This window comes from Bos grunniens, chromosome 6, assembly GCF_055505025.1.
Source record: "Bos grunniens cultivar Pamir isolate PY7600 chromosome 6, Bosgru_T2T1.0, whole genome shotgun sequence".
Lineage (NCBI taxonomy): Eukaryota > Metazoa > Chordata > Mammalia > Artiodactyla > Bovidae > Bos > Bos grunniens.
This window is the reverse complement of record NC_141170.1, coordinates 26,995,019-27,007,965: the sequence shown is the minus strand read 5'-3', so window position 1 is coordinate 27,007,965 and position 12,947 is coordinate 26,995,019. Positions and strand designations below refer to the sequence as shown.

Here is a 12,947-nt window from a genome sequence, read left to right as displayed (position 1 = left end):
TGCAGAAGACTCTTGAGAGTCCCTTGGACTGCAAAAAGATCCAACCAGTCCATCCTAAAGGAGTCCTGGGTGTTCATTGGAAGGACTGATGTTGAAGCCGAAACTCCAATACTTTGGCCACCTGATGCGAAGAGCTGACTCATTTGAAAAGACCCTGATGCTGGGAAAGATTGAGGGCAGGAGGAGAAGGGGACGACAGAGGATGAGATGGTTGGATGGCATCACCGATTCAATGGACATGGGTTTGGGTGGACTCCGGGAGTTGATGATGGACAGGGAGGCCTGGCGTGCTGCAGTTCATGGGGTCGCAAAGAGTCAGACACGACTGAGCGACTGAACTGAACATATTTGCAGGTTCCAGAGACTGGAATGTGCGCAGTTTTGGTGGGTTGTCATTCAGCCTTCCACCTTCATAAAACCTGATTTTTTTCGTCATTCTCAGGAGTGTGGAGCATGTAAATTTGCTGAGTGTCTCCGTCTCCTGTCCTTGTTCACATTGTACGTATATTTGTGATTTTCGCAGATACTCTGAGATCCAAAATATTATTGCTTGGCTTTTGTAGTACGGAGAAGTCTTTCTTTTGTAAATGACAGACTAGAACTTGCATGAAGAGAATGACCGTATATTAGGAGTGTTCAGAATCTGAAGAGGTGTCAGGCACACTTTCTACTTAAGGTGTTTGGAGAGGGGTATGAGGTGAACCACCGAGAGCTCGATGACGAGGTAAAATTGTTCAGTCGATCACTCGTGTCCGACTCTTTGCCACCTCGTGGACTGCAGCACACCAGGTTTCCCTGTCCAACACCAACTCCCGGAGTTTACTCAAACTCATGCCCATTGAGTCGGTGATGCCATCCAACCATCATCCCTTGTCGTTCCCTTCTCCTTCTGCCTTCAGTCTTTCCCAGCATCAGGATCTTTTCAAATGAGTCAGCTCTTCGCATCAGGTGGCTAAAGTATTGGAGTTTCAGCTTCAACATCAGTCCTTCCAGTGCATATTCAGGACTGATTTCGTTTAGGATGGACTGGTTGGATCTCCTTGCAGTCCAAGGGACTCTCAAGTCTTCTCCAACACAGTTCAAAAGCATCAATCCTTGGGTGCTCAGCTTTCTTTATAGTCCAAGTCTCACATCCATACATGACTACTGGAAAACCATAGCTTTGACTAGAGGGACCTTTTCTTATTTGGCATCAATCTGTTGTTCCATGTCCAGTTCTAACTGTTGCTTCCTGACCTGCATACAGATTTCTCAAGAGGCAGGTCAGGTGGTCAGCTATTCCCATCTCTTTCAGAATTTTCCAGTTTATTGTGATCCACACAGTCAAAGGTTTTGGCATAGTCAATGAAGCAGAACCAGATGTTTTTCTGGAACTCTTTTGCTTTTTCGATGATCCAGAGGATGTTGGCAATTTGATTTCTGGTTCCTTTGCCTTTTCTAAAACCAGCTTGAATATCTGGAAGTTCACGGTTCACATATTGTTGAAGCCTGGCCTGGAGAATTTTGAGCATTACTTTACTAGCGTGTGAGATGAGTGCATTTGTGCGGTAGTTTGAGCATTCTTTGGCATTACCCTTCTTTGGCATTGGAATGAAAACTGACCTTTTCCAGTCCTGTGGCCACTGTTGAGTTTTCCAAATTTGCTGGCATATTGAATGCAGCCTTTTCATAGCACTATCTTTTAGGATTTGAAATAGCTCAACTGGAATTCATCACCTCCACTAGCTTTGTTCTTAGTGATGCTTCCTAAGGCCCACTTGACTTCGCTTTCCAGGATGTCTGGCTCTAGGTGAGTGATCACACCATCGTGATTATCTGGGTCGTGAAGATCTTTTTTGTACAATTCTTCTGTGTATTCTTGCCACCTCTTCTTAATATCTTCTGCTTTGGTTAGGTCCATTCCATTTTAGTCCTTTATTGAGCCCATCTTTGCATGAAATGTTCCCTTGATAGCTCTCATTTTCTTGAAGAGATCTCTAGTCTTCCCATTCTATTGTTTTCCTCTATTTCTTTGCACTGATCACTGAGGAAGGCTTTCTTATCTCTCCTTGCTATGCTTTGAAACAGCATTCAAACAGGTATATCTTTCAGTTTCTCCTTTGCTTTCTGCTTCTCTTCTTTTCACAGCTATTTGTAAACCCTCCTCAGACAGCCATTTTGCTTTTTTGCATTTCTTTTTCTTGGGGATGGTCTTGATCCCTATCTCCTGTACAATGTCACGAACCTCAGTCCATAGTTCATCAGGCACTCTATCAGATCTAGTCCTTTAAATCTATTTCTTACTTCCACTGTATAATCATAAAGGATTTGATTTAGGTCATACCTGGATGGTCTAGTGGTTTTCCCTACTTTCTTCAATTTAAGTCTGAATTTGGTAATAAGGAGTTCATGATCTGAGCCGCAGTCAGCTCCCAGTCTTGTTTTTGCTGACTGTATAGGGCTTCTCCATCTTTGGTTTCAAAGAATATAATCAATCTGATTTGGGTATTGACCATCTGGTGATGTCCATGTGTAGAGTCTTCTCTTTTGTTGGAAGAGGGTGTTTGCTGTGACCAGTGCATTCTCTTGGCAAAACTCTGTTAGCCTTTGTCCTGCTTCATTCTGTACTCCAAGGCCAAATTTGCCTGTTACTCCAGGTGTTTCTTGACTTCCTACTTTTGCATTCCAGCCCCCTATAATGAAAAGGACATCTTTTTTGGGTGTTAGTTCTAGAAGGTCTTGGAGGTCTTCATAGAACCATTCAACCTTAGCTTTTCAGCGTTACCAGTCAGGGCATAGGCTTGGATTACCGTGATATTGAATGGTTTGCCTTGGATAGAATTGTTACAGTGGGTTTTCTTGGTTTGGAAATCTGAGAAGTTTGTGGCAGCTTTCTAACAGGTGCAAGTGTTGAAGGGTCTGATTTTCAGCGAGCGTGGCACTTCCAAAGGGAACAGTTTTCTATTATGTAACAGGTCCTGGCTGTTACTGAGCCTCTTCTGAAGCATTCATTATCTATAATCAGGACCCAGTTCCTCCCACTGAGATGATCCTTCTGATGTTCTGTCAGAAGTTCAGCTTAGCCTGAAATCTCAGTGCCAGACATCCGTGTGGGCACTGTGGGCACCATAGGGCAGTGGTCCTTGGCACCATCGACATGGTTATCTGGGTTTATCAGGAGAGAAAAACCAGGGTTTTGGTGAGTGTTAACAGTGTATGTGTGTGTGTGGAAGACAGGGAATGAATTTATAGTTTCTTTATATTTTCTCTATGTACTTGTGTTTTAAATATTGTTTTATTCTCTGTAGTTCTCTTTGAGGTCATTAAACAAAAGCAATCTAAGTGTTGAAAGAAAATGTTAGGTGGTTTTTTTGACCTGTACTATGTAGTTAGGCCAATGATGGTTGTGTCTGTACTGAACACAGGCAGCCTTCTTTATTCTTATCCTTATTTCCTAAAAAATACAATGTAAAAACTATTTACATAGTACTTAACATTGTGTTAGGTATTATAAGTGGGCTTCCCTGGTGGCTCAGTAGTAAAGAATCCACCTGCCAATGCAGGAGATTGGAGTTGGATCCCTGGGTGGGGGAAGATCCCCTGGAGAAGGAAATGGCAACCCACTCCAGTATTCTTGGCTGGAGAATCCCATGGACAGAGGAGCCTGATGGGCTACGTGCATGTGGGCCCAAAGGGTCAGACAGGACTGAGCAACTGAGTACCCACCATGTATTATAAGTAATCTAGAAATGATTTAAAGTATTCAGGGAGGAAGGATGTGTATAGGTCATATGCAAATACTAGGCCATTTTATGTAAGGAACTTGAGCACCCCCAGGTCTTAGTATCTGTGGGGGGTCCTGGAACCAATCTCTGAGAGCAGAGGGACCTCTGTGCTTCCGAAAATCCATTTAGAGCTGTGGGTCTCAAACCCCCACTACATGTTAGGACCACCCCAGGCAACTAAAAAATGGTGATGCTCTGGTTCCTTCCGCAACCAAAGATGGTCAATTCAGTAGGCTTGGAATGGGACTTTGGTGTATTTAAAGTCCCCAGATGATTCTGAAGTGGAGCCGGGGCTGGGGAGTTCTGGATAAGCATTTTCGTACAGGACCCAGCTGTCAAGATGCATGTAACATATCCTTTATTAGCCAAGTAAATATTTGCTTTACTAAGTCCTTCCTCTGTTCATTCTCAGTGCTCATGAAACTGTAATTTAAAGCCCTTAGGGTATCTGCTATACCATCAAATATATTTCATTATATTTAATAGCACCCTCCCAGCGATGGCAAATACTGCTTCAAAGCAGTGAGAATCAGAAGAGGACAGAAGCCCAGAGTGTCCTGTTCTCATCTGTTTCCCCTAAAACTGAGGAGATACTTAAAATTTTTGGATGGATAGGTGAACAAACAGAGTTAAGATCATATAGTGAACTACTGAACTTGAATTTATTTATTGCTTTTTAAAAAGATACTTATTTTTAAAATGTTTTTCAAACTTTAAACTTTTTATTTTTTACTGTTTGGTTTTTTTTTTTTTGTATACCAAAACAAAACTAACCATGTTATGATGGTTTCAGGTGGACAGTGAAGGGACTCAGCCATACATATACATGTATCCATTCTCCCCCAAAACTCTCCTTCTATCCAGGCTGCCTAACAGCATAACATTGAGTAGTGAACTTGAATACATTTAAAGACTAGAGTATTGCATTTAAAGACTAGAGAATACATTTAAATAACTAGATTAGAAATATCTGTGTGTGAGAATGCTGATCTGGGTCTAATCACATAAGTGATAACAGGAGTAAATGTAAGTGAGGCCCCGTCTTTCTGTCCAAGGGTTCAAGCACAGAAGACATCTGCCATGTTTTTAGCAATGCATGGAAAGGACTTTGTGGTTACCCAGAGAGACAGCCCTGGATCACATTAACAGGTGTAGGATCTGGAATGTCAGAAGCAATCATCCCACTTTTGTCCTCTTCCACATCACATCTGTGGTATCATGTGCGGTTCTGAAAACCACCATTGAGGGTGGGGACAATATAAAAACTAGAGGATATTTGGCAAAGACTCCCAGGTTGTGGGGGGAAAAATCAAACCATGTCACACAGAGAATAGTTGGAGGACTGGACAAGTTTTGCTTGGAGGAATGCAGGACTGTTTAAGTTATTTTTATTTATTTGAAAGGTTACATTGAGAAAACAGACTGGATTTATCCGATATGACCACAAAGAGTGGATTAGAACCAAATTTTAATTCCATACAAAGAATAACTTTTTCCAAGATCAAAGTTAGCCAAGAAAGGACTATGGAATGGCTCTCTTTCATAGACTGAGGTATTCTGGCTGCTGTCTATATGTCAGTGATATTGTGGAGGAACACTTAATCAGGGGCCCTGATTAAATGCAGATACTTCTTGGGTTGGTCCCCAGTGGAGCCTGATCTTACCTGCGTTTCTAACAAGCCCCCAGGTCATGTCGACTCAGTAGCCTCTAAGGTTCTTTTCAAGTCTGAGACTTTGACTTTTATGAAGTTGATTGTGTGTCCTCTCCTCTGGGCTTCCAGGTGGCGCCAGTGGTAAAGAACTCACCTGCCGGTGCAGGAGACAGAAGAGATAAGGGTTCCATCCCTGTGTCTGGGATGATCCCCTGGAGGAGGGCACGACAACTCACTCCAGTATTCTTGCCTGGGGAATCCCACGACAAAGGAACCTGGTGGGCTCTCTCCACAAAGAGTCGGACACAACTTAGAGACGTAGCATGCACACACACCTTTCCTATGCAGACTTCATTTCCTTTGATTTCTAAGTATAGCCTGTTGCAACCTGGTGTAAGGAGAGACCTTTGGGAAACTTCCCAACAAAACCAAAGTCCCCTGTGAATGTCATGCAGTGGTTTTTCACTGTGGAAGAACAGAAAGGACTAATAGACTGTGACCATTGTTCTTAGTTCAGAGGTGCCAAACCATTCTCTTTCCTGAAAAGTGGGCCTGGTATTCGTAGAGATGGAGAATGAGTCATATGCATAAAATCTTTCTTCCTTTTTGCTTTGTACATCTGTATAAACAGATCAGGCAGAAACTTGTAACTTTGCCTCTCAAATAAGACAAAAATAGGGGAGGGCGGGGCGCGACGAGCCGCGGCGGCGGTGGCGGCGGCGGCGGCGGCTGCGGGCACCCGGCGGGCTCGGCTCGGCCGCCGGCGCCTTCTCCGGCTCCGCCGCGAGGGTCGCAGCGGCTGCCGCGCCGTCCTCGAGTTCCCGGCGTGAGGAGAGGAGCGTCTTGTTGGAGGCGGAGACCCGGAGGGAGCCCCGCGCGTGGCCTCGCTCATTGCTATTATTAAAAAAAAAAAAAAAGACAAAAATAAATTTTAAGTACATTTCTTCATGGCTTCATCAGTTTCCCTCCCAGTTAAAAGGGTCAAAACGCTATCTCCTCTTGCTGGAAAGCATCCCAGAAGTCTTTCAAGGGCTTGGATGTAGGCTGGGGATGGTCCTGTCACCTCTCACCTCCCATGTTTGGCAGAGACTGCAGGCTGCATACCTCTCCCCGAAATTCTTTTTCCTTCCTTCCTTTGTCATAGAACCTCTGATTCTTAACTATAGGCCTGTGACTTCCCAGAGAAAGAGATCCTGTTTCTGAGATTCCTTTGCTCATTTTCCTGATCTATCTTTAAATGTCAATAATGATGGAAAATGACATTCCACTCAGGAATAATAGGAGTGATAAAAGCATTTTTTTAATGAAGCATTGCTGTTTTATCCAGGATACTGAAAAGGGTGTGCTGTGGTCCAAGGAACAGAGAGAGTCTTTGATCATCAATTGTGATAAACAGTGCAGGAGAAAGAATGCTGTGTTTGGCTAGGAAGTCTCTGTGGAACTTCATGAATCACATGTCTCCCCGTCTGTTAGGGGTAAAGGGCCCTGGTGGGGTAAAGGGGCCTGATGGAGTAGGAGTCAGAGGAGGAGCAATTTCTGTCACTGGTGAGGACGGTAGCACGGAGTCTATGGTAGTCCGTCTGTTCACTGGTGGTTTCCTCTGATAAGACAAAAATCAAGACACAAGAATGCATCTATAAATATTCAACATATAAATATTACATAGCCACTACTTGAATAATAAAACATTGTTAAATTTATTATAGATAAGAGAATTTTCAACCAGTGCCATTTTTTAAAAAGTTTTATTAAAATTATCAGCTTCTTCTAGTTCTCTGTATGTGTAGGACAGGTAATGAAATTTCACATTGTTTGTATTTGATCATTGAAAAGAAAATCAACTACTTTCTTTCCAACCTGTTGTTCCAGCCAATCCCTTTGGAAAGAACAACTGGGAGAGTTGGAACCCCCACCGCCGCAAATGTTTAAGCATGCTTCTGAAGGTAGCAGAGTCACAAGAAAGTGAGGTTATGGACTCGAGATTGCGGGGAGGCAAGAATCCCAGGGAGGCAATTGACAATCCCCAAAGTAGTGGCTGAAAGGCTGGAAGCTGAGCAGGACTTTTAACAAACTCACAGGGCTAGGGGACAAAAGTTCCAAGTTCAGGGGCTGCCTGGGAGAAGGAGTGAAGGCAGGGCATGGCAACCCTCTCCAGTATTCTTGCCTGGAGAATCCCATGGACAGAGGAGCCTGGTAGGCTATACACGTTCCTGGGGTTGCAGAGAGTCGGACACGACTGAAGCAACTTAGCACGCAGGGAGAAGGAGACTTAATAAGTAACCAGTCTTACAGCTAGAACTCCAAAGACCTCACCCTGGGAATAAGAATGAGCCAGGGGGACTTGTTCTAATCAACTCAGTCTCCGTATGGAGCAAGGTGGTCTGTGAATTTTGTGCGCATGGTCTACACAGTCTAGGAAAAAAAAAAACTTTCTCTTTGGAGGAAGGCAATTTCATCTAGAACCTCAAATTGTCTACAGTTTTCAAAACAATGTTAACTGCTCAATCCACAACAACCAGGTTTAAAAAAAGTGTCAGAGGGAGTGGTGGGGGACAAGACTGGACTGACAACGAAAAAAAAAATTAGATCAGAAAGGCAGACCCTCAGGAGATCCAAAGAGTTGTAATTACTAGACACTGACTTTAAAATAGCTATGATTAAAATGCTCAAGGGATTAAAAGATAAGATGGTGACTTTGACATAAAATGGACATTTTAGAGCTGAAAAGTGGAAGGAAAGAAATACAATATGTTTAAGAAATTATGATTTATTAAATGGTTTCACATGTTTATATATATGAATATATGTATTTTTTTTAAATTGAAGTTCCTTCTCAGATATTATTAGTAGGATACATGTAATGAAAATTTGAGAGGACTTTGGCTTAATAACTGTCTTCAACATTTTCAAAAAATTCTAAGGCTTTTCAAACAAATTCACAAGTGTTAGTCCTTCCATTAATTAGTAATTTTGTTAGTATGTGGAACATTCATCATTCATAATAAGTGACTTAAAGTTGTATTAAAAACAAGATATAAATGGGAAATTAGCCAATATTATGATGACAAACCCTCAAACATGATTTCACGTTTCCTTTGTCTTTCCCTTTATTTTCCTGAGCCTTCATTCTTCTCTCAAGTGCTGATAATGATAGAAAAATCAAGAATGAAAACTTACACAGGTATTGCAGAGTTCATAAAGCCTCTGAAGGCACTGTAAGGGAGAAAAGAAAAACCAAAACAGTTATCTGACACTTAATTGTTAGGAAATTTTGCTTCTGTTCAAAGATATTTTTTTAAGTTCTCAAAAAGAAAATTACTTCCAAGAGGAAATTACAAAAATTACTTTAAGGTCTGTGAATAACAAAGGGGCTGTTGTAATGTTAATTGGACAATCATATGAAGAGAATGGAGTTAGGAGTTAGCTGAGAAGAGTACTGGTACAAAAATTTTCCAGAAATTAGCAGCCTCACTAAAAAAAAAAAAAAAAGGCAACAAGGATCCATAGAAACATAGAGATTCATCCCTGCCTATGAAAGGAAAGGGCAGTTAAGTACTAAGGTGAGGAACAGAGAGCTGTATACTTTGGCAGTTCTCTCTGAGCAGAAACCTGAGCTTTCAAAGATGTTCCAAGCATCTTCAGGGAGATGCGAAGAAGCAAGCAATATACCAAGAAGCTGCCATCTACAGATCAAAAAGTCTATACGAAACATAATTCCTGAAAATAAGTATAAATTGATCTCTGAGCTTGTTTAGCAAAAAAAAAAAAAAAAAAAGACAAAGACATTTGTCAGTCGAGATAAAGTGTTCTAAAAGGAATTAATCGCACGTGTAACTTTTTAATGAGGACTTTTAGATATTAGATTGAATGAGTTTACCATGTGATACAGGAATAGTTGATATGGGCTCATTCTGTGATGTATCCTCTGAAAAGTAAAGACGTAATATTAAGTTGTAAAAACAAAATATCCTGGTGATTTCTGGGTTCCAGATTATTGAAGTCAGATTACGCTAAACTTGTAAAAGCAGTTTGGTGACTTATGTTGTCCCCTTATTTGCAAAAGAGAAGAATCTAAATCAGTTGCACACTGAGAACGGTGGTGTTCACTCAAACAAGAGATAACTCAAGGCTAATGTTCTGATTTTCACAGGCCTAGAGAGGTCTGTTTCTCTGGAGATGATTTTCCCAACTGGCAGGAACTGTCCACAGAATTCCTAGCCATGCCAGTGAGGCTGGTTCCTATGCTTCCCACCTTAGATTTCTTTCATTTTTACCTTGGAGAAAATATATATTTTTTTATGCTTTTCAAATATAGTTGATTTACAGTATTGTATTACTTTCTGCTGTACAGCACACTGACTCAGTTAGGCATATATATTCATTTTCATGTTCTCTTCAATATAGGACGTTGAATGTAGTTCCCGTGTGCTATATAGTAGAACTTTGTTGTTATCCATTTTATGTGGGGGCTTCTCTAATAGCTCAGACTGTAAAGCATCTACCCGCAGTGTGGAAGACCTGACTTTGATCCCTGGATTGGGAAGGTCCCCTAGAGAAGAAAATGGCAGCTGTCTCCAGTATTCTTGCCTGGAGAATTCCATGGACAGAGGAGCCTGGTGGGCTACAGTCCATGGGGTCATAAAGAGCTGGACACGACTGAGTGACTAACACACACATTCTATATGTAATAGTTTGAATCTGCTAATCCCAAACTCACAGTCCATCTCTCCTCCATCCCACTTCCCTTGGCAACTACAAATCTGTTCTTTATGTCTATGAGTCTATTTCTGTTCTGTAGATAAGTTCATTTGTGTCGTATTTGTGTCCATTTTCGTATTGTGTCTAAATACGACATAAGTGATATCATATTATATTTGTCTTTCTCTGTCTGACCTAACTTCACTTGGTATGATAATCTCTAGGTTCATCTGTGTTGCTCCAAATGGCATTATTAATATTTCATTCTTTCTTATGACTAATACTCCATTGTATATATACTACATCTTCTCTATCCATTCATCTATCAGTGAACATTTAGGTTGCTTCCATGTCCTGGCTATTATAAATAATGCTGCTATAAACACAGAGGTGCACGTATCTTTTCAAATTATAGCTTTGTCTGGATATATGCCCAGGAGTGGAATTGCTGGATCATATGGTAGTTCTATTTTTATTTTTCTGAGGGACCTCCATACTGTTCTCCATAGTGGCTGCACTAATTTACATTCCCATCAACAGTGTAGGAGGGTTCCCTTTTCTAAGAGAAAATCTTGTAATCATACTTTATGCTCCTGAAAATATTACTTCTTGAAAATGTCTCACATATTTTCTCTTTAAATCACATTTTCCTGCTGCTGCTGCTAAGTCGCTTCAGTTGTGTCCGACTCTGTGCAACCCCAGAGACAGCAGCCCACCAGGCTCCCCCATCCCTGGGATTCTTCAGGCAAGAACACTGGAGTGGGTTGCCATTTCCTTCTCCAATGCATGAAAGTGAAAGTGAAGTCGCTCAGTCATGTCTGACTCTTAGCGACCACATGGACTGTAGCCTACCAGGCTCCTCTGTCCATGGGATTTTCCAGGCAAGAGTACTGGAGTGGGGTGCCATTGCCTTCTCCCACATTTTCCTAGGAGACCACAAATATTCCTAATTTAGGTGGTTTTTAAAACACACACACACACACACACACACACACACACAATCACCTGCCAGCTTAAGAAGTAATCATGGTGAATTCCAGGATAAAATTCTTGTACCTGTGAAAATTGAGAAACAGAATATGGAGACTGAGGAAACAGTTGTAATGATAATAATAGTGATTAACTAGGAGGCTTGGACTTTGAGTTCCCAAAAGGCAGGCACTATGTTTTGTCATCTGAGTAGTTCTGGCACCTTGCATGATCGCCCATCTCAAGAAACATTTGTTTTTAAAATAAGCAAATGAATATTGTATCTGTTAACATCAGTCACTAATCTGTTTTAGTACCAAAAATATTATCTCAAGTATAAGCATACCTAGTTTTATTGTGCTTCACAGAGAGTACATATTTTTCAAAACAAATCGAAGGTTTGTGGCAACCCAGTGACAAGCAGGACTACTGTCCATGTTTCCACTAGCACTCTCTCACTTCGTGTCTCTGAGTCACATTTGGGTAATTCTCAAGTGTTTCAAGCTTTTTCATTATTATTATATTTGTCATGGTGATCTGTGCTCAGTGATCTTTAATGTTACTACTCCGACTTGCTAAAGGCTCAGATTATGGTTAGTGTTTTTTAGCAATAAATTATTTTTCAATAAAAGTACATATGGTTTAAAAATAAATTTTAGAAAAGGAAAAATTTAAGCAAACAAAAAATATTAAGGTGCACACTGTTTTGCAGACATAACGCTGCTGCATCCATACATAATAGGTTATAATATAGACATAACTTTTATATGCACTGGGAAGCTAAGAAATTCGTATGACCTGCTTTCTTGAGATAGTTGCTTTATTGTTGTGGTCTGGAACTGAACTCACTGTATCTCTGAGGTAAGGCTGTAATCGTCTCACTGTGTTCACTTTCTGCTTTGTTCACAGTAACAACCTGAGCTGCAGTCTTCCTAAACCACCATGGGGCTTCCGATTGTCTCAGAGTTCATCAAGGGCTTCTCCAGAGCAGTCAATGCCCCTTCCTCCACCAGCACTTCTCAACCTTGGCTGCCCAGTGAAACAGTCACCTGGGAAGATGATAAAAATCCTGATGCCTGTGCATCACACCCCAGGCCAATTAAGTCAGGCTTGGGAGGGCAGGACCCAGGCCTTAGGCCTTTGTAAAGTTTCCCAAGCAATTCCAAAGTGCAGCCAAGATTGAGAACCACAGCTGTGCTCTGAGGCCAGGCGAAGTTCCCTGCTACGTTTGACTCAAATCTTTTGCTTTTCTGACAGTCTTCTTTTGTTTTTCTAACTGTTTTTTTTTTTTAAATATTTATTTGTATTTATTTTTTTGTCTCCTGTGGGTCTTTTGCGGCATGTGGGATCTAATTTCCTGACCAGAGATCGAACCCGGGCCCCCTGCCTGGGGAGCTCGGAATCTTAGCCACTGGGCCAGTAAGGAAGCCCTCTAACAGGGTTTATAAAGATACCTTGAAAGAGCTACTTTTAGCTCCAAAGAAACTTAAAAGGGAGACTGTGACTTTGACTCCAATGGTAGATTTTTTTTTTTTGAAGATTGAGTATTAAAGTTTAGAACGCGTGAACCAAGGCTGATTTGCAGAAATAAACATTAAGAGGTTACTTACTGGTGTGCAGTGAGCCGTGACCAAAAGGAAAGTGATCAGAAACACCACTTTCATCTTTAGACTCTATCTGTAAGTAAAACAAGAGTATTAATTCTTAACTTAGAAAATATGTAACCCTTTTCTGCTTATGGAGCCTGACCCTGGATCAGGCACTTTCTTAAGAAACTTGACTGAAGCTTATGCTATTAGGAACCAAAGGATGTATAGAGTAGAGATTCTGGAAGATAATTTTGTTGTTGTTGTTTAGTCGCTAA

The 12,947-nt window shown here is 41.3% G+C and overlaps 1 protein-coding gene across 1 annotated transcript; it reads right to left on the bottom strand.

The window, feature by feature from the left end:
* Positions 1-6,790: 6,790 nt before the first annotated feature.
* LOC147370454 (endotoxic shock protective protein U9-ORF-like) lies at positions 6,791-12,747 on the bottom strand. Its single transcript, XM_086407316.1, has 4 exons — positions 12,694-12,747; positions 11,120-11,170; positions 8,594-8,629; positions 6,791-7,016 (listed from the first exon to the last, which is right to left on the bottom strand). The coding sequence occupies exons 1-4, from the start codon at positions 12,745-12,747 to the stop codon at positions 6,867-6,869; spliced, it is 291 nt and encodes a 96-aa protein (XP_086263442.1). The 3' UTR covers positions 6,791-6,866.
* Between the last annotated feature and the right edge of the window lie 200 nt (positions 12,748-12,947).

Coding starts and splice junctions, on each gene's coding strand:
- LOC147370454 (XM_086407316.1), bottom strand. CDS start 12,747: ATGAAAGTGGTGTTTCTGATCACTTTCCTTTTGGTCACGGCTCACTGC. Junction 8,630..11,119: donor ATTACTTCTTAAGCTGGCAG/GTGATTGTGTGT, acceptor TCTCCCTTACAG/TGCCTTCAGAGGCTTTATGA. Junction 7,017..8,593: donor ATGAACTCTGCAATACCTGT/GTAAGTTTTCAT, acceptor TTGTCTTATCAG/AGGAAACCACCAGTGAACAG.